Raw genomic sequence first — 18,897 nt, forward strand, 5'->3', positions numbered from 1 at the left:
TCCTAACTTTCAAGTTCTTGATTATGCACCTTAAATGTGTTTTAATATAGTTCTGGTGTATTTTTTGGGGGGGCAAGTGAAGGAGAAGGGAATGAGTTGCATGTGATCTGTATTCAGTAATGTTATGACCTGCCTAAATGCTGTGTTGTGTTTATCTTATTGTTAAAATTTTTGATAGCAATATAATTGAAAACAAAAAATATTAGGAAGCTGTTTATTTATTAACAGTAACTGACAGTCATGCAAGGGGAACAAATTTTTGAAATCATTCCTCCTCCCTCTGTAAAAGTTTGCAACCTGGCAACGTATACAGTGAATGTAATTTTCTGTATAAATATTTTGTTGGGTTAGAGTGTTCCATGAAACAAGAACTGTTTAAGACTTCAGCAATTGCCAGATTAGGGAGAGAAAACAACATCCTTTCTCTGATGGGCCAATGCTCTGTGCTTCAAGTGCAATAATAATCTTTTCCATGATGCTTGCAATTATGCAAAATTTGTCTTTACCTAGTGGTTATCTTATGCCTTGAAGCAGGTAGTTTGAGATATACTTCGCAGTTTGAACTTGGCTACTATAACTGTAGATGTTGGTGTTATTCATATAAATGTCTATAGCCGTCTAGAATGTCTACTGGTTTTGGCACCAAATGCTCTGTTCAGCTAAAATGTTCACAAAGTTAATGACCTGGAGGTCGGTTACCTATAGTCTAGTAATGAATGCTTCAACTTTACCCTCGTTAGTTGCAAGCAAGTCCTTTACAGGATCAATTTGTTTATGCAGTACATCCAGACTTTGTTACTCCTGATTATGCTTCTTGGAAACCTGCTTCCCAGCATGGATTATCCCGACAGTGACAAGTGTTAAAAGTTTAGCAAAGCTAGAACTGGATCCTGGTGTCTTAATCTCCCCTATCCCAGACAATTGAATTTTTTTTTCTTTGATGTTCTGAGATCTGCCTCAAGTGTACAGGTAAGACTTTATAAAAATACATACATTAATTTTTGTACAAAAACAAATCTAAAAACTTCCAGGGGAACTGAGAAGTTGAAGGGAAGTAAGAGTGAATACAGTAGGCTGGGATGGAGTTCCAGCAAAACACATGTGCCTCTGAAATCACAGCACATTGGATTTTTTTTACTTGGTGTCCAATTATGTTCTAATTTGTATATTTTCTGTCACCTTTTGTTAAGTTACCAGTTTATTTGAGAAAAGAAGGGAAAGTCTGTCATTGTGTGGGAAACCCACACAAACGCTTTCTTTTGCCCTTGGACAGGGTTTTCCTACATTTTGAGAGTGAGGAAATGGTCTCATACTCTTAGAAACTATTTGAATGAAATAGCATACTGATATCATTGCTTTTTCCCCACAAAGTCTGATTACAAAATGGACAGCCAAGTGCTTCCCAATGTTTGTGGTTTTTGCACAAAAAATATCCTGAAATTTGACTCGTGCAGTGGGTGGGGATAGGTATTTTCATGTTAGTTGTACATGAGATTTTTCTTCCTTTTTAAGCATTAATTTCATGGGAAACTTTGATTCGTGTCTGTATTAAAGCATGGTATAATCAAGAAATTATTTGCTGAATGTGAAATTATGTTTAAGTAATCAGCAACCTTTTTCAGAGAAATTTGCACGAGCACATATATACACATATAGACACATAGACACTAGTTACATTTAAAAAAGCCTGGATAATAAAGGCATTATTGAGGGAATACTTAGACGTTTCTGTAGAGCCCTTCTGTGCTTGTACAATTAAACTAGAATAAAAGTGTACATACTTTTAAATAATTTGTTCTATAATAAAAACAAGAGTCCTGTAGCACTTTAAATATTGACAAATGTCTGACGAAGTGGGTTGCAGCCCACGAAAGCATATGCCTACAGAAATTTAATTTCTTAGTCTTAAAAGTGCTACAGGACTCTCATTTTTGCTGCATATAGACTAACACGGCTGCCCCTCTTGTTCTATGAGGAGATCAGTAAGTATATATATAGTAACATTTTGTTAATCACTTCTTAAGCAGCTATGTTCGATTATTTAGTTAATTATTTACACGAGGTGTAATAATTCAGTAGCTGTAATATACTAGTAACATTTGAAAGAACAGAAGGACATGTAATTTAACAGTTAAGCCACTAAGCATTTAATTACTATTTCACTAGTTAGTAATTTTCTTTCATAAATTCAGCTAAAAGGACAGGCAAACTTAAATATTAATGTGAATGTGAAAAAGAATACTGCAGATAGGATTTTTATTGGACACTGTGTTAAAACAGCTGTTGCAACAAAATAGTATGTTTTAAAGTTGACGTCTCAGACTTCATTTTTGCGTTCCTATTAAACAAATATTGTTCATTTTAAGTAATATAACTTACATTTCTGTATCCTCTTACTTATTCCTCCAAAAATATTTGCTGTGGCCTACGTGTGCCACAGCCCTGCCAAACAGAGCTGTGCACCTTCCTGTTGGGAGCTTCAGGTAGCATTGGGCTTGGGCTTAGTACTTTTACTATACAATGCCAGGGCGCCCCCCCCCCCCCCCCCCCCCCCCCCCCCGACACGCACAGTTCTATGCCTGGCAGATAGTGGGGGCAGAGCATCTGTTTACTCCTCACCATTCCCCAGCCTATTTCCTGTGAGTTGCTTCTGCACGAAGCATCCCCTGCAGTTTCCAAAGCATATATGCTGTTACACTGGGCTGCTCATACATGGGGGACACAAGGGGAGAGAGCTCCTTACTCCGTCCTCTTACTGTATGGCCATGTAAGGGAGATTGCAGTCTAACCCTTTGTATCCTGTGTATTTTATTTGTGGAAGAATTTCATTAACTAGAGTAATAATGCACCTTGTAAAAGTTGAGGTGCCTAGTGTTGTGCCCCAGGGACCAGCATTGGACCTAGTTGTAGTTAACATATTTATTAATGACCTAAAAGAAATAGTAAACAGCACATTACATTCAAGATAATACTAAATTGGAAGGCGTTGCTAGGACTGAAGTTATGCAAAGGGATCTAGAGATTAGAGCTACTGGCAGAAAAGAACAGTGGTGTTAACCCCAGATAAATGCAGTCCATTTGGTTTCTGTTAGAAAAGCACTGTCATTCCACTTCGTCAAATTTATGTCACATCTGAATGACCTTTAGTTTGGAAGTACTGTTCTGAACATGTGCAGTTTAGTCATGCAATCCATGTCTGATGATGATCATCATCATCCTTGCCACCCACATGTAGTATATGGCCCCACAGTCTCAAAGCATTAGGTTTAATTTTCTAAGCACAGACCTAACTATAGTGCTGTTTCTGCAACTCTTACTTAGGTTGCTGCTGTTACTTGCTTTTTTTTGTTATAACTGCCCTCTTGGGCATGTAAGCTACATTCATATTGACTTATGAGAACTTACTGTGTCTTGTACATCTCTATTTATACTTCTGAGTCTGGTGAGCTCCGAATTTTATATTTCTGGTGGTGTGGCCAGATTAGTTCAATAATTACATCATATTAACAGGGACCATCTATCCAATAGTCATAACCCATCAGGACCCTATTTGAAATAACCTAGTTATCTCTGTCCAGGGTTCTAATATTAGGGGTGGCCAAACTGTGGCTCGTGAGCAGCATGTGACTCTTTTACAGTTAAGTGCTCTTACAGTGGCCCTATGCTCCCTCCTCCCCCTCCCCATTCTCTGCGTACCAAACTGGGGTGGGGAGCTTGGAGCTTCTGCCCTGTGGCAGAGTGGTTGGCTAGAGGATTCTGCCCAGCAGGGGTAGGGATTTCAGGAGGGTATATAAATGTTTAAAATTAATCACAATTGATATTGTTTGGACACTCTTAATAGAACAGCTGAACTGCCCTTTGAGTTCATCCCTCCTCAATGAGGTCGACTCATACGGGACAGCCTGAATTGATATTGAGAGCGCAGTTATAGTGATGTCAGTCTTGCACCTTTCATGGGAGTAATACTTATTTATATGTGTTCTGCGCATTTGGTCAGAAGAAGTCAATTGGAATTGGTCTTGCCCACTCCTTCCTTTCTGATCGTGCCATTCTAAAGTTCCGAGTCTTGTCCAGCTCTTGCATTAAAATTGCCAAGGAACATGAGCTTGTCCTCTTTGGGGATGGCAGAGAGAATTTGGTCAAGGTTAGCGTAAAATTCTTCTTTGCTTTCATCATCTGCGTCAAGGGTCAGAGTGTATGTACTCTTGAGTATTGCATGCTGATTCTTGGCAAGTTTAAGACAGAGGGTCATGAGTCATTCATTGATACTAATGGATAATTCTGAGATTTGGTTGACTATTTTGTATTTGATAGCAAAACTAGTGCTGTAGATTTATTGTTCATGGTCACCTGCTTCTTTCCAGAAAAAAGTGTAACCATCACCTTGTTCCTTGAGCTGTCCTTCTTCTGCACTTTGGGTCTCAGTGCAGCGATGTCGATGTCATATCTCCTGAGTTCTTTGGCCACGATCACTGTTCTTCATTCTGGCCAGTTACTTTTCGGGTTGCCAATCAGATTTTATCGTTCCAGGTTCCAAATGTCATTGTTCGGTTTTGACCGCAGGTAAGTGAATCCCTCTGGATGTGATTATCCAGTCAGGGGGAGGTAAAGCAGATGATTAGAGCACCTTCAAATAATAGTTGCCACTTTCTCTGAGGTCTATAGCCTACTCGGCCTCACACTCAACTTCAAGAAAACTAAAGTACCTCCACCAACAGGCTCTGAATCACCAAGATCCTGCTCCCATAATTCAGATCAATTAAGAGACCTTGGAGAATGTGGAGCAACTTCCTTGACATCGGCAGCTATCTGTCGTAGAAAGCTGACATTGACAAGGAAATTTAACACCGCCTTCAATGTGTCAGTGCAACTTTCAGTCGCTTGAGAAAACGTGTCTTTGAAGACATGACATCAAGAATCAAACCAAACTTCTTGTGTGTACCAGGTTGCTATTATTCCTTTTCTCTTGTATGGTGCCAAAGCCTGGGTCACGTACAGTAGACACCTCAAGGAGGCACTGTTGATGGTATCGTTCAAGAACCTTGAGATCTTCTGAATCAAGTGGAATGACTGACCCAAGGGTGCCATTTCAGATTATGGGGGAGGGGCAACTTTAACCATGATTCCAGGGGCTAGTTAGGCACCTGAAAACTAGTTTTTTTAGCAGATGAAAACTTAGAAATTAGCTGTATCTAATTCGTATACAAAGAGAGGAAATTAAATAAATATTAAACTCACTCACCTCTAATACTAACATGTTCTGATATGTTGCATCAAGTCACTTAAGGGACACTGGTTAGATTTAAAACTTTAATGTATATTCTTCCCTTGTTACAAACTCTAGAATACACAATTGAAACAATTGCAGGACAATCTAGATTACTTTCTATCCTATAGGCTACTTACTTTTTGCAGGTCACCAGCATTGAAAACATTCAACTTTTGGAAATATTCTATGAGGGTTGGGCATGGCCCTGTGAATTTATATTGCTGCCTCTCTGGGGCTCTAGGGGTATTACCATACTACAAATAATAGACAAGAAACTGACTTTAAACAGGAATGTTTCAAGTCACTTTCACAGTATTGCCAACCCCAAATGTTCAAAAATCATGAGTTAGGCTCATCAAAAATTATAAGATGGTCTTCAGAATCATGAGATTATGTAAAAATAATAGATTTTGTGTTTTTATTTATCTTCTGCTTTTTGAGCCTTCAGGGTGCACTGGCATCACATTTTGAAGCTATCTCCGCAGCTATGAGGGCTAGAAACTTACTTTTTCTTTAAGATATAGTAAAATATATTTTACAGAAATATTAGTAAGAAAGTACAAAAGGAGCGAAGACTACTTACCAGTTGGAAGAGAAGGACATACAGCACAGCAGACACACAGCTACAAAATGGCTGCTTGAGGGCTGTAGTTGCTTGTATCTGCACATATAAAGGACCAGCAGCTCTACAAAAGGTATTCTGGGAAAAAGGTTCTAGAAAAGTGCAACCCTGGGGAGATTTGATAAGATCAAGGCATTCACAACATTTCTGTGTAATAGCCTTTATGGACCTACCTGGTAACCTGACCCAAAAGCTCATTGCAGGCAAAGGAAAGGTGCACACACAGAAGTGGGATTAAATGGCATAAATTGCCACACTGGGGTACTGCCATTCAGTAAAAAATTAGAGAGTTGGGGAAAAAATGGAAAAGTTTTAACTGTAATTTCAACAATATTCGTGGTGACAGCACATTCTTCAGTGCTGTTCTTGCAACCTAAAACTTCCCAAGTTGTGCTGTCTGTGAGGATAATTACCTGAATGTGCCTGGGGCAGCAGCCTCTGCCCCTGTCTGAGCAGCTCTGTGTCTACTGGTGTCGTAAGGGGCTTGCTCTTGCCTTTTTAACATCTGAACATGTGAGGGTTAGAGGCAGATCATGATGAAATCTGCAGCAAGCATCTTCGGACCTAAACACAGACCTTGAGAGCTTCCTTCCTCCCACCACAAACATGTTTGTTTCAGGACTGAAAAAGTGCTGCAGAGGCTCCAAACCATGCTAATTGGCTCTGCCAGCTACATCCCTGCATTCTTATTTGCTGAGCAAAGAATAGGCCAATGAGGGGACGTGAGAGAAGAGAAAGCAACATCATCGCTCCTGGTCGGCGCAAGGAGTGGGGAGAGAAGCAAGCAGTGTTGCTCCCAGCTCCTGCCCTCCCTAAATTGCACGCCTGTGACTTATCACCAACATTAGTGTTCTGTCCCGAGCCAAAACCTCCAGCATCGAAGCTATGATCATCCACTACCAACTCCATTGGGTTGGTTACGTTCTTTGAATGTCAGAAAATTGACTACTGAAGTAGGTCATGTTCTCACATCTGAGCCATGTTCAATGGATATGAGGCAGGCAAAAAAAGTGCTTTAAAGACACCCTCAAAGCCTACATGAAGAAGTGCAATGTTGACAAACACATGGGAAACCCAAGCCCTTGACTGACCAAATAGGAAAAGGATCTTGTGGCAAGGTTCCCAATATTTCAAAATCCAGTGCAGACAACAGGAAATGGAGAAATGGGAAAGAATGTGCTGCAGCCTGACTCCCCAGTCAAAATCTTCCCCTTCCATTGGGAAATGTCTGCCCCAGTTGTGACCAGATTTGTGGATCCAGAGTCGGTCTCATTAGCCACCTGCAGATCCATCACCGATAACTGGCTATGACTTTATGGAAGACAATCATCCTCTAACTCTGAGGGATCACCAGCTACTTATTTATACTGAATTTGGAGTCCACTTAAAAAATGTATAATAAAATTAAATTAAGGAAATTAAAGTATCCTCACCATCATGTAAAATGGGCAGCTGGCACTTAACTTGATAGAACTTCTCTTTTAGAATCACAATGTGATGTATAGAAATAAATTGAGCAGAACTGCAGCAAATCAGACTAATATTAGTCAGAACATGACCATCATCCATGGCAGCATCCAACTGATGGATAGTGTTATGATGATTTGATGAATAATTCTTATTGTTAGTCTCCTTAGTATCATCCTCATCTACCACAACATGTGGTCTAGAATGTTTGTTTCAGTTTGGCATCACTTCTTTGCCCATTCTCATTCTGTAGCGTGGATGTTCTTAAATGGTATAAATCGTAAGACAGATGCACGTAGAGATGAGTTGCTACTACTTCAAGATCTGTCCTTTCTTTATCTGTCAAATTGATTTGTATTTGTAATATTGTTTGTATTAAATGGAATTTGCTCCTTCTATCCAGGCAAATCTTGCCAAGAAAGCTAGCACTACAAACAAAATAATCCTCCAGCACTTTCTGTGGCAAAGCACAGAAAGTCTTGCTGGCTTAGGGCTGCCTCCTCTGATGGGATGGGTCTGGGGTAAAGCTGTCCCATCCTGGACAAGTCTTGCTTCTCCCCTCAGCTCCTCTGTCTTAGGATGTTTGGGGTGGGCCTTGGTTTGGGCCTGTGGAATGTCCTTCCAACCCATGGGGGGTGGGAGGGGAGGAGGAGCTGGTAAGTCTATAACGCTTAGACCCCAGGGGAGTCCCTTTTCTTGGCTCTTTTGGGACTGCAGTTGTGGTGGTTCAGCTCTGGGGGTCAGGGCAGTATCAGTCCTTTCCCCAAGCAGGTGTCTGAGTTTTTCCCTTTGTTGTTCTGCCTGTAGGGAGAAGCGCTATCTCCTGTATTGGGGAAGTCTCTCCTCCTACTGTCAGAAACCTTCTGGCAGCTTGTGTCTCTCCCCTCTCCTTTCTAGCAGAGGTGGGGTTTTAACAGGCCTGGAGTAGCCTTTGATTGGACTAGAGTGCCTCTAATTGACCTGAGGTAACTTCCTCCTGGCCTGCAGGAAAAAGGGCCTTTAGCATTCTAGGGCTGACATACCTGCCTTCAAGTACCCTTTTGTAGCCATCCGGCCTGCCTTTATCACATTTCCTACTCCCAGCAAAGCTGCCCACCCATGTAGGGTAGAGAAATTTTTAAAATAGTTTTCTATGTATCTTGAGTTGGCAGCCCAGCAGCAGTCAATCGTGTTTTTTTTAATGCAGCATAAAATACATAAATAAATAAATAAATAAATTTTGAAAGCTATTCCCCTCTTTGTACCACCAGCTGTTTGGAGACATGCTTCTTACAATTTGCTGCCTTTAGTTCCTTTTCAGTTTTCTGGTACATAGAATAGTCCATATTTCCCTGATGTGCTTTCTACAGTATGCTTCCTGGAGAAGCTTGTATTGGAAATTCTCTGGGTCAAATACTGAATTTCTTCACCAGTTTTTTACTCAGGTAAAACACCCAACTGCTGTGATGTGAACCAAATAAAAACTGAGTGAATGCCCTATACCTGTGTGTGTGTGTGTGTGTGTGTGTGTGTGTGTGTGTGTGTGTGTGTGTGTGTGTGTGTGTGTGTGTGTGTGTGTGTGTGTGTGTGTGTGTGTGTACACTAATCTTACAGTTCTATTCCTTTGGATACATTTGAAATTTTGTGCTAGGCCACTGATTATGAAGATCCTTATTTTAAAAATAACCCCGTGCTATGCATTCCTGTGTGGTTTGAAGGGAAGAGAGCCCCACAGTAGCAAATTTCCTGGCATGCAGAGCAGAGAAGAAAATCCTGATTTAAAAAATGCTTTGCCTTTATGTATAGTATATTTCGTCAGTGGATCTGAAAGTGCTTTACAAAGGTGGATATTGTTTTTTCCATTTGACAGATGGGAAAACTGAAGTAGAGAGAAACTTAGTAACTTGCCCAAGGTCATACAGATCATAATTAGAGCAAAATAAATAACATGCTAATTTATGGACATGTATTCCAACTTGAAGCATGTTCCCTTACTTTAAGGATTAGAACCTATATTCCTAGTCATCCATTATGATCAGAATGAGTGAGTGTGGATAAGCAAGATGAACCACAGTTATTCAGGGATCTAAATGAGAATTGGGGGGCTTTAAAATCAATGTGAAATTTGACAGAAAGCCAGTGCAAACATTGTAAATGAGATTAATTGCTCAGCTAATCCTGTGCTGGTAAGAATGCAAGCTGCTGCATACAAATTACTTTTGTATATACTTATCAATTGCTGTTTCCTATTCCAGGTTTTTACCTTGCAGATAATTTTGTATAATAAGCACACACTGGAAGACAGTATGGGTTTTTTGTATATCCTAGTGAACTTCTGGAAATCATGATGACAATTGGAGAGACTGCACTACTAAAACAGCTCTTTAATAATTAAAGATCATTAGTAAAAACTGTGTATGCAGTGTGCACTGTTGCAAACAACTGTTTTAGTCTTGCATAGACGCATGTTACACATACTGAATCACTATCTGCCCTCAGTTACACCTCTACTACAACTTTGGTGGGCCAGACTCTTATGTGACTGTCCTCCATAAGAATTTTTTATTTCAGTAATGCTCAGTGTATCTGATATTTATTAGACTGTTTATTAGACTGCATAAGTCAAAGATAGCTCCCCAGCAATCAGCACAGCCTATCAATCATAATTCTGTTCTTTGAGTTACATCCAAAAGAAAACAATTAAAAACTTTCCCCCAAGATAAATGCTCAAAACTCAATGATTAAATGTATTGTTCTGTGGTTATGCTTGGAAATTGAGTGACTCCAAACAAGCATAAATTACTTGGTATTAAAGATATTCACAACTTTAACAACATCAGGGAAGAAATTGACTTTGGGGTTAGGTGTATGTGTTTAAAACTTAATTTGTTAGCACATACTAGAGTTTTCCTATAAACTTAGAATAGGTAAAAATTGGTAAGAACATAGTATATTGGTAAATGTCAACTCTTCATGGTGACTAAAGTAACAGTCACAAAGGTTTTCTGTAACTGTCGGTGCATATTCAGTGCATGGACATACTGCATTTGTATATGTTCTTACACCAGTTGAAGACAATGCAGCTATAGGTGAAGTTTCAGACTCAAAGGCCATCTTCTTTTAGCAGCAGTACTTCTTGGCATGAGTAGCAACATTATACAGTACGTGCCATTGTTTCCTTTCCTGGCAGATTCAACAAAAGAAAATTAAAAAATACGAATTTTTTTACTTTTGAAAACCGTCCTCCTTCAAACTGCTGAAGAAAACCTTTGTCCTCAAAGAAAGTATATACTTTTCTCAAAGTGTATAAACTGGATTGCAGTAGATAAATTAAAACTAGTTCTAGAAAGCATATGTATTCTGTATTACATACATTAGGGGTGAGGTTATTCCAGTGTAACTTCATTGACTTCTGCAGGTTTGTATCCAGAATGAATTTGGCTCACTATTTCCCTGCGGTTTATACTATATGGTAAAGTTATGGTCTCTGCAGGATCTACTGAACAAATTTGGGAGGGATGAAGAGAGCACCTTATGTACATCTTCTGACCCTTGTCAAGCTACGGCTGTGGATAAACTATTCCCTTAGTAAAGTATTTTGATGTATAGTTATTCATAATGTGTAGATTCATTTATTGACATTTGCCATTTACTTAGCACAGTTCAGGCTGAAATGCCTGTTGTCTGCTACAGAAACATAATTTGCCACTTTCAACAGCATAAGAGAAGGAGAAGGCAACTTAGATATTTAGCTATCCATAATCTTCTTTAGTGTGGTCAAGCTATGGGAATTTTTGCCATCTTGTCAGTATTTCATTTTGCGCAATGCTTCTGAAAAAACATTTTAGTACAAAATATTTTGGTACAAATTATGGATTCACTACGTTCGTATGCTGTATGTAATTGATTCAATTTAAAGAGTTTAAATGTATTATTATATTACAGATATATCTTTTTTCCCCCAACAGTCTAATATGAGGATTAAACAGTGGACACACAAAACCAGTTTCACTCCCTTACCCCCTTAGAGGAGGATGATCTCTGAAGCCCCTTATCTGGAGAGCTCCTACAAGACATGGAAAACATACAGGACATCTCTGTCTATTGGTGAGGATACATTTAATGCTCCAGAGCTAACAGAGTTCCAGTCTTTGGGAAATGGTCCAGGATCTGATGGATCAGTCATTACAGGTAAGAGCTTAGAAGATAGTGATTCTTTATCAGTTGAAATAAGGTATACTTAATTGAGCTAAGCAGATCCTTCCTTTATAGTACAGCAGTTGTTTCAGATGAATAGACCACAATGAAAAAAAAACCTGTCAGCTGTTTATAACATCAGTAAATTAACTCCAGCCTGAAACTTGTGAGACAAATGTTATTCCAGGGAAAAAGTGATATTTTTAGAACAAAAATTTTAATTTAAAATTATTTTGTTGGTTTCACTGATGAAGTGGGGTGGGCATAAATGTTGGTTTGTTTTGTATGAATTTGTTTAGCTTGTTTTTTGGCATGATTGGCATATTTTGTATAAATTTGTGCTCCCTTTAAAATGAAATTTTGCTGACTAAATTTAGTGTACACCTTTTTTTCCAGTATCTTTCAAAATAATCACAACTAGAAAAGCAGTTGCATTTCTCCCCTAACTTAGGGGTTTTCTTAGCAGATACTGTGTAATATCCCAAAAAATTGTTCTCTTATTTCGCTGTCTTTGCATCAGTCCCATGAACTACCATCTGTGTGACTCTTATAATATACACAACATGTACAGTAAAATCTGTGCCAAAAATAGATTCGTCATTTTGGCTGCTAAAAAAATAAGCTAGATCTCAGTGGAAAGGTTGGTTTGTAACTTTTCACCTGTCCAGAAAGCTCTTTATTTAAATGTTGGTTTCTGTGTTGATATCAATAACCTATCTCAGAGAATTATTGAGGTAAAGAGCCATTAATCCTCAGATCTTGGACTACGTGAGGTTTTTGTTATATAAAAGATGTAAATTACATAAGGTTATTCTGTCCCATTATTGCTTATCCAGTACAATGACCATGGGACATTTTTTCCACCACTTTTGGAGGACAGGGAGAAGAAGAAGATTAAAGTTACTTTAGAATAGTGTGGAAATCAGAAATCTTAATTGTGAAGGTCCATAAATCTGGCATGTTTATGCAAATGAATTAATGTCCTAACTTGCTTATTGAGTAAATATACATTGACTTATTTACATAAATGAGAGCAAATATCCTGATTACCAGAACATAAGACTGACAAGGTTACAGCATGGAATGAGCTTTAGGAACATAGGGATTGTTATGCTCCTGGCTGGCTGGCATTTCCCTTGGTTGGCATCCAGGTAACTCCGGAAGCTGTGTCTTGTTGCCCATAGGCCTACGCATGGAGTGGATGGATATAAGGCTGTGGCTGGGTTGTTAGACCCTATTGCTGACTGCTTCTTGCCCTCAACTGTCAAGGAGATCTGGTTGCTTCTTGCCATCCATTGAGAAATGCTGAGCTGCTAGTATGTACCTGGGTGTTCGAGCTCTGGCTTCTCCTTGCTCTTTGGTTGTCCCCACCCACTGTTCCCTGACAGGAAGGTGCAGGCTGTTGCTGCTGTACGCTTGTCCCTAGGGCAAGGGAGAAATGGCTAGAGCATTGCACAGTGTCGCTCAGGGATGGCTTGGGAGACTCTAATCAGAGATGTAGTCTAGAGTTTTTTACTATCCTGCCAAAAATGGCCCTAATCATAAATTGCACCTAGAATATCTCCTCAGCTCTCAAACTTCTCTGCAGGAACAGTTCAGAAAGCTGATTTAAAAACAGGATCCTTCTGGCCAAAACAGGAGTCGTAACAGGTCTGAGTTTGTGATGTGGTGTTGCCAACTATCATGATTTTATTGCAAGTCTTGTGATATTTGAATCAGCTGTTGATGTTTTATACTCTTAAGTTAGGGGTCGACAAATTTGTTTTGGAGTTAGGAGCCAGCCCAAAAATTAAGGAGCCAGACAAGATGGGCTCACGGCTGGTCGCCCTGGGTGGAGCGTGGTGGCTGCTCTCTGCTCCTGGCCCTGCCCCTTCCCCCTGCCCCTTTCCCACAACAGGAGACCAGCTGAAGCACGGCAGCTGCAGCACTCCCCGCTCCCAGCCCTGCCACATGGGTGCAGTGGCTCCCTGGCCGGAGCTCGGTGACTGCTCCCCCCATAGAAATACTAGGCGCCAGACTTAAATTTCTAGGCACCATGGCGACCTGATGCCCGGGGTTTGTTGAGCCCTGCTCTAAGTGACAATCTCAGCTTTTATTTTTTAAAGAGGTATGTGTGTGTTGGGGGGCGGCAGTGGGTTTCCCCTAACCTTTCTGGTTGTAGAGAAAAGATGGAAAACATGAACCCAAAAGCTCAAAATCTGGAAGGCAAATAAAAAGAAACTAACTTTTAAAAAATAAATCTTATTATTTTGGGAGGTCTCAGTCATGATTTTTGAGGCTGTTGGGTTTGGCAATAGTAGCAATATGAACTGCCAAGAGTTCTGAGTCAGCCTTTTTGTAATATATCCATTGACCTACATTCATATAACTGTTTTAACGTATATGTTAAAATAAAAGACCTGTGAATTTGGTAAAATCTGACAGTGTATTGCAAGATATAAGGAAAAGTCTTCTGGTTTTAGAAATTTTGCAGTTTGGTGGATTGTAGGTTGTAGAGCAGTGATGCTCAATAAGATCTATCCATGGGCTGATTTCAGAATTTTATGACAAATGGCTGACAAAATTAAAATTAAAAAAAACTTAAGCTGCCAATAAATAAAGATCTTAATGGCAATGTAAGTATTATTGTTTTTATATTTTAATAAAGTTTATAAAACAACATTATTACCTGGGAATTATGGCAATCTCTAATGGGAGAAGTGACATTGATGATTTCTGGCAAGCTTTGTGAAGTAGTTTGTAGGAGGTCAGGGCAAGGTGCATGCACTGGTGAAGATGCTCATCTGTCAGGCGCTTGCAGTGTTTGGTTTTTTATATCGTTTGTTGTAGAAAACCAAGTTTCACAAATGTACGTTGGTCCGAACGTTGTTAAAAGATAGATGGCTAGATTCTGGTTGTTCTGAAACTGGTTAGCATACTGAGTCCAGAAATCACAAAGTCCTACTTCTGTGAATTTTGCCTTCAAAGCTCTAAGTTCTGGAGCCTTACAATTTCCAATTGAAAGGCACCTTCATCAGTTGAATCATGAATATTCTTTGCTTCAGAAGGGTATGGTCTATTGGCAGAGACAACAAACGGATCACGAGCAAATAAAAGCAAATCCTTTGGCATTTTAAAATTCTCAAATCACATTTTAAAATTTTTGATCAGATTGTTCAGGAATTCTTGATTGTTTTCATCAAAGTTTCAGCTGTAGTAACAACACATGATGTAGGAAAATGCAACATCTTTCCTGTAAAATCTGTCTGAAAGATTTTGAGATTCCTTTGAATGGCACACACTTTTTCAAACATATTCCCGACACTCCTTGCACAGCTTTGGAGCTGCAAGTTAAGGGAATTCAAGTGACTAGTAATATCACACAGAAAAGCTGCCTGTGGCACACAGAGGAAATCATTCATAAATTCCAGGAATTTACAAGCCTTCTTGGTCTTGTGGTTTGAAAAAAATTCTATTATTGTGCAAGTGGTGTCCCTGTGGGTGCTCCACTCTAGGTGTTTGGCGTGTCCTCGTGTCTTGGATTGGAGATTTCCATCAGCAGTGCTCGTCTGGGTCACGCATGCACAGCCCCTGTCTTGTGGCGCTGTTGGCGTCTCAAGCTGCGCACGCGACCCAACCACCTCAGTTTCTTCTCAACCTCTGTGATCTGAGACAGATTCCGTAGCAGTTACAACTTTTAGCTTGTCTTAGCAGTTAGATGGTTTATAGATAGACTTAGTTTTAGTCAAAAGTTAATTACTTAGCTTTCCCCCATTACCCAGTTTAAAAAAAAAAAAAAAGTCTACCCTCATAGAGTAGAATAGTTCTTTCCATCAAGGAACTGACATTATGCCTGGTTCACCAGGCTTCAAGAGATGTACATCCTGTAGGGATGCCATCACAGCATCAGATGAACACTGTCAATGTGTCTGATGCATTGGTGAGGGACACGTAACCTAAATACATACACACTGTCAAAACCTAAAGGCTTGAGCCAGAAGAGACAGGGATCTCTGTCTCAAACTGATCCTAATGGAGAAGTTGTTGATACCACCTCTGACCCTAGCCATGAAACTTCACCTCAATCTGCTGAAAAATCATCACAGAAAAGAGCTTCAACTTTTCCTTAGAGCCTGCCAAAAAAGAGGATATCACTGGCCACATCAGTGGTGCCTAGACTAAGCATTTATGAGGCACCAGGTTCTTCCAGTGCCACTTAATCAGTGGCACTGAAGGACACCCAATGTTACGGTGCAGAGTTGAGAATCAAGACCAAAACTACCTCCTCCATTACAGCACCAATGAAACAACTGGCACAGAGAAAACTGCAGCAAACTGAACTATTGGTGGTCGGTGCCGACAGCAACAGTCGACCACTACATCGGCACTGGTTCTGTTGATGGCACCGACCACAACCACGGCACCAAGTGAAACCACGATACCGACTCGATAGCTGATCAAAAACATAAGGCAAAATTACATTATTGCCACCAGGGAGAGATACAGGTGACATCTACACTTCAGTCTCCACTGTTTGCCACAGACACCTCCCGAATCCTTATAGCTCCAGATGAAGCCCTTTCTCCAATACCATTCTCCAACGGAGATGAGGACGATGAAGAGGAAGGAGCCTTTTCATCTCAACGTTCCTCACTTCACAGACCAAATCCCATCTCTCCAAAACATAGGGCACGTATCAGATACCACAGACAACACATCTGGCAAACTCCAGCCACAATTCCACGAACATGTAAGAGGGCGGACAAAAATTATTACATCTTATCGAAGGGTATGGAGTTTCTTTTTATCTCTTCCCCCTAACTCCCTTGTTATAGAGGCAGCTAGACAATGGGGAAAACACTCTCAACATAAGTCCACACCCCAGGATAAGGAATGGAAAAGAATGGACTGACTTGGTCATCAGCCATGCTACAGCTACGTGTAGCCAATTATGCCACATTATCAAATTACGACCCTAACAACAATGCAAGAATAATGGATTTTATTGATGTAAATCCCAGAAGAAAGGTGAGAGCAGTTCAGATTGCTCATTAACAAATGTCAGCTCAGTGTCGACTTCCCTCGACATTGCTGACACATCAGTGAGAACAATGGCTACAGCGGTCGTAACGCGCAGGGCTTCATGGCTCCATTCAGCAGTCTTACTGAAAGATTTGCAGTCCACGAAAGAAGACCTCCCCTTCGATAAGACCAAGTTGTTCGCCGCAAAGACCAATGATGTTCTCCACACCATGAATGATTCACGGTCACAGTGCACACACTTGACATATACACTCTTGCATTTAGGAATACACCATTTAGATATCAGCTATACCGACACAGATATCCTCAATACACTCACCATCAAAGACGATATGACACATAAAGTAACGGACAGAGACCACAAAGGAGGCGACAAAATCAACAACAATCAACATCACAACAGTTGTCTCCCAAGCAACAATTTTGAAAGTTTAGTCAAGGGTCTGAATGACCTCAGTCACCACACAGCGCTAACAACACCTACTATCCAATTTGGTCATCGTTTATGCCCTTTCCAACCCATCTGGGTGTCCTTTACATCAGACAAATGGGTCTTGTAGATCATACGATCAAGATACTCCATCCATTTCACTTCCATCCCCACTAACCAACCCCCTTCCATGTTCCTCTTCAGGGACCCATCTCATGAGCAACTGTTACAACAGGAAGTAGACCATCTCTTATTTCTAGGCAGCATAGAACATGTGCCACAACAATGCAGAGGGAAGGGTATCTACTCCCGATATTTTCTAACCCAAAAGAAAAACGGAGGATGGAGACCCATTTTGGATCTCAGGAGACTGAACAGGTTTGTAAAAGTACAAAGATTCATGATGGTTACATTATGTATGATAATACCAGCACTGGAATGAAGGGAACTGGTTTTCAGCCCTCGAACTACAGATGCCTATTCCTATGTCACTATGCACCTAGCACACAGATGGTTTCTCATATTCGTGCTGGAAGACAATCACTACCAGTACAAAGTTCTTTCCTTTGGCCTTTCTGCTGCACCAAGGTCTTCTCAAAGATGCTACCGTGTTGGCAGCATACCTATGCAGGCAGGGGATAATAATATTCCCGTACTTAGACGACTGCCCAATAAAAGCACACAGTCAAATATAAAAGCCATACAAGCTACCCAACAAACAAGATCACTGTTTCAGGAATTAGGACTCATGATAAACAGTACAACTGGAATTTATAGGAGAACATGTGGACTCAGTATCAGCCAGGGCATCGCTACCGAAAAACAGGTTCTTCGCCAGAATAAACCTAATATCACTAATAAGAAACAGCCCGACCTGAACTGCCCACACATTTCTCCAGCTATTAGAACACATGGCAGCCACTGCTTTCGTAGTGCACTGCCTACAGGCATGGCTGACAACCGTCTACAAGCCACACAAACATGGACTGAACAAGATACTTGTGATGCCCAGCAGAGTCAAAACTTCCTTACTATCATGGACACAATCCAGCAACATGACAGGGATCCCATTTTCACAGGAACCACTCTCAGTTATGATCACCACATACATCTACTGAACTATGCCATACAGGGCAGATGGTTAATGACCGAAACACACCTACATATAAACTTGTTAGAGCTCACACAGTATGCAATGCATGCTCCCACTTCTTCCCATTTATAAAGAACAAAATGATAAAAATCATGACAGATAACATTACATGCATGTTCTGAATAAACAGACAGGGAGGAGCACGATCTCACTCCTGTGCACCGAGGTGATGGGACTGTGGAACTGGTGCATCCATCACAACGTCTGCTGCATACTTACTGGGATGCCAGAACACAACTGCAGATACTCTCAGCAGAAAATTTGGACAAAAGCATGAGTGGGAATTGAGCGATATGATTCTGCAAAACATTTTTCGACAATGGGTCTCCCATCGACCTCTTTGTGACACCACAGAATCGTGAATGTTCCCACTTCTGCTCAAGAGCAGGGCTGTGAACCCGATCGATGAGGGACGCATTCCTCAACTGGAACGTAGACCTCCTTTACATATTCCCACCTAGTCCGATGATACCTAGAAACATCCACAAGATACACACCAACAGGGTGAGAGTAGAGTAATAATGATAGTGCCCACATGGCCAAGACAGGTTTGCTACTCTTACCTACTTCAGATGTCAGTATGTGCACCGATCATTCTCCCATTGTGCAAAGATCTGCTACACCAAGACAACTGGCGGATTCTCCATCCACATCTAGAAAAGCTTCACTTGACAGCATGGCTCCTACATCGTTTCAACAAGAAGAATTAGTGTGGTCTGAACAAGTCAGACATATTATTGAATAGCAGAAAACCAACA

General features: G+C 40.5%; 1 protein-coding gene across 3 annotated transcripts in view; it reads left to right on the forward strand.

The window, feature by feature from the left end:
- Window positions 1–18,897, forward strand: part of PPARA (peroxisome proliferator activated receptor alpha) — an 84,572-nt gene that overhangs the window by 25,261 nt on the left and 40,414 nt on the right. For 2 of the 3 annotated variants that reach the window (XM_067531074.1, XM_067531075.1), the window contains one exon: window positions 11,306–11,528. In XM_067531074.1, the coding sequence (XP_067387175.1) occupies window positions 11,372–11,528 (157 nt within the window). In that variant the 5' untranslated portion in view covers window positions 11,306–11,371. Of the gene's footprint in view, window positions 1–11,282; window positions 11,529–18,897 lie in introns of all 3 variants that reach the window. The other variant, XM_067531076.1, reaches the window with a different exon arrangement.

This window comes from Emydura macquarii, unplaced genomic scaffold (genome assembly GCF_026122565.2).
Source record: "Emydura macquarii macquarii isolate MOO-44397 ecotype Brisbane River unplaced genomic scaffold, CSIRO-AGI_Emac_v2 contig_3122, whole genome shotgun sequence".
NCBI classification, from domain to species: Eukaryota; Metazoa; Chordata; order Testudines; family Chelidae; genus Emydura; species Emydura macquarii.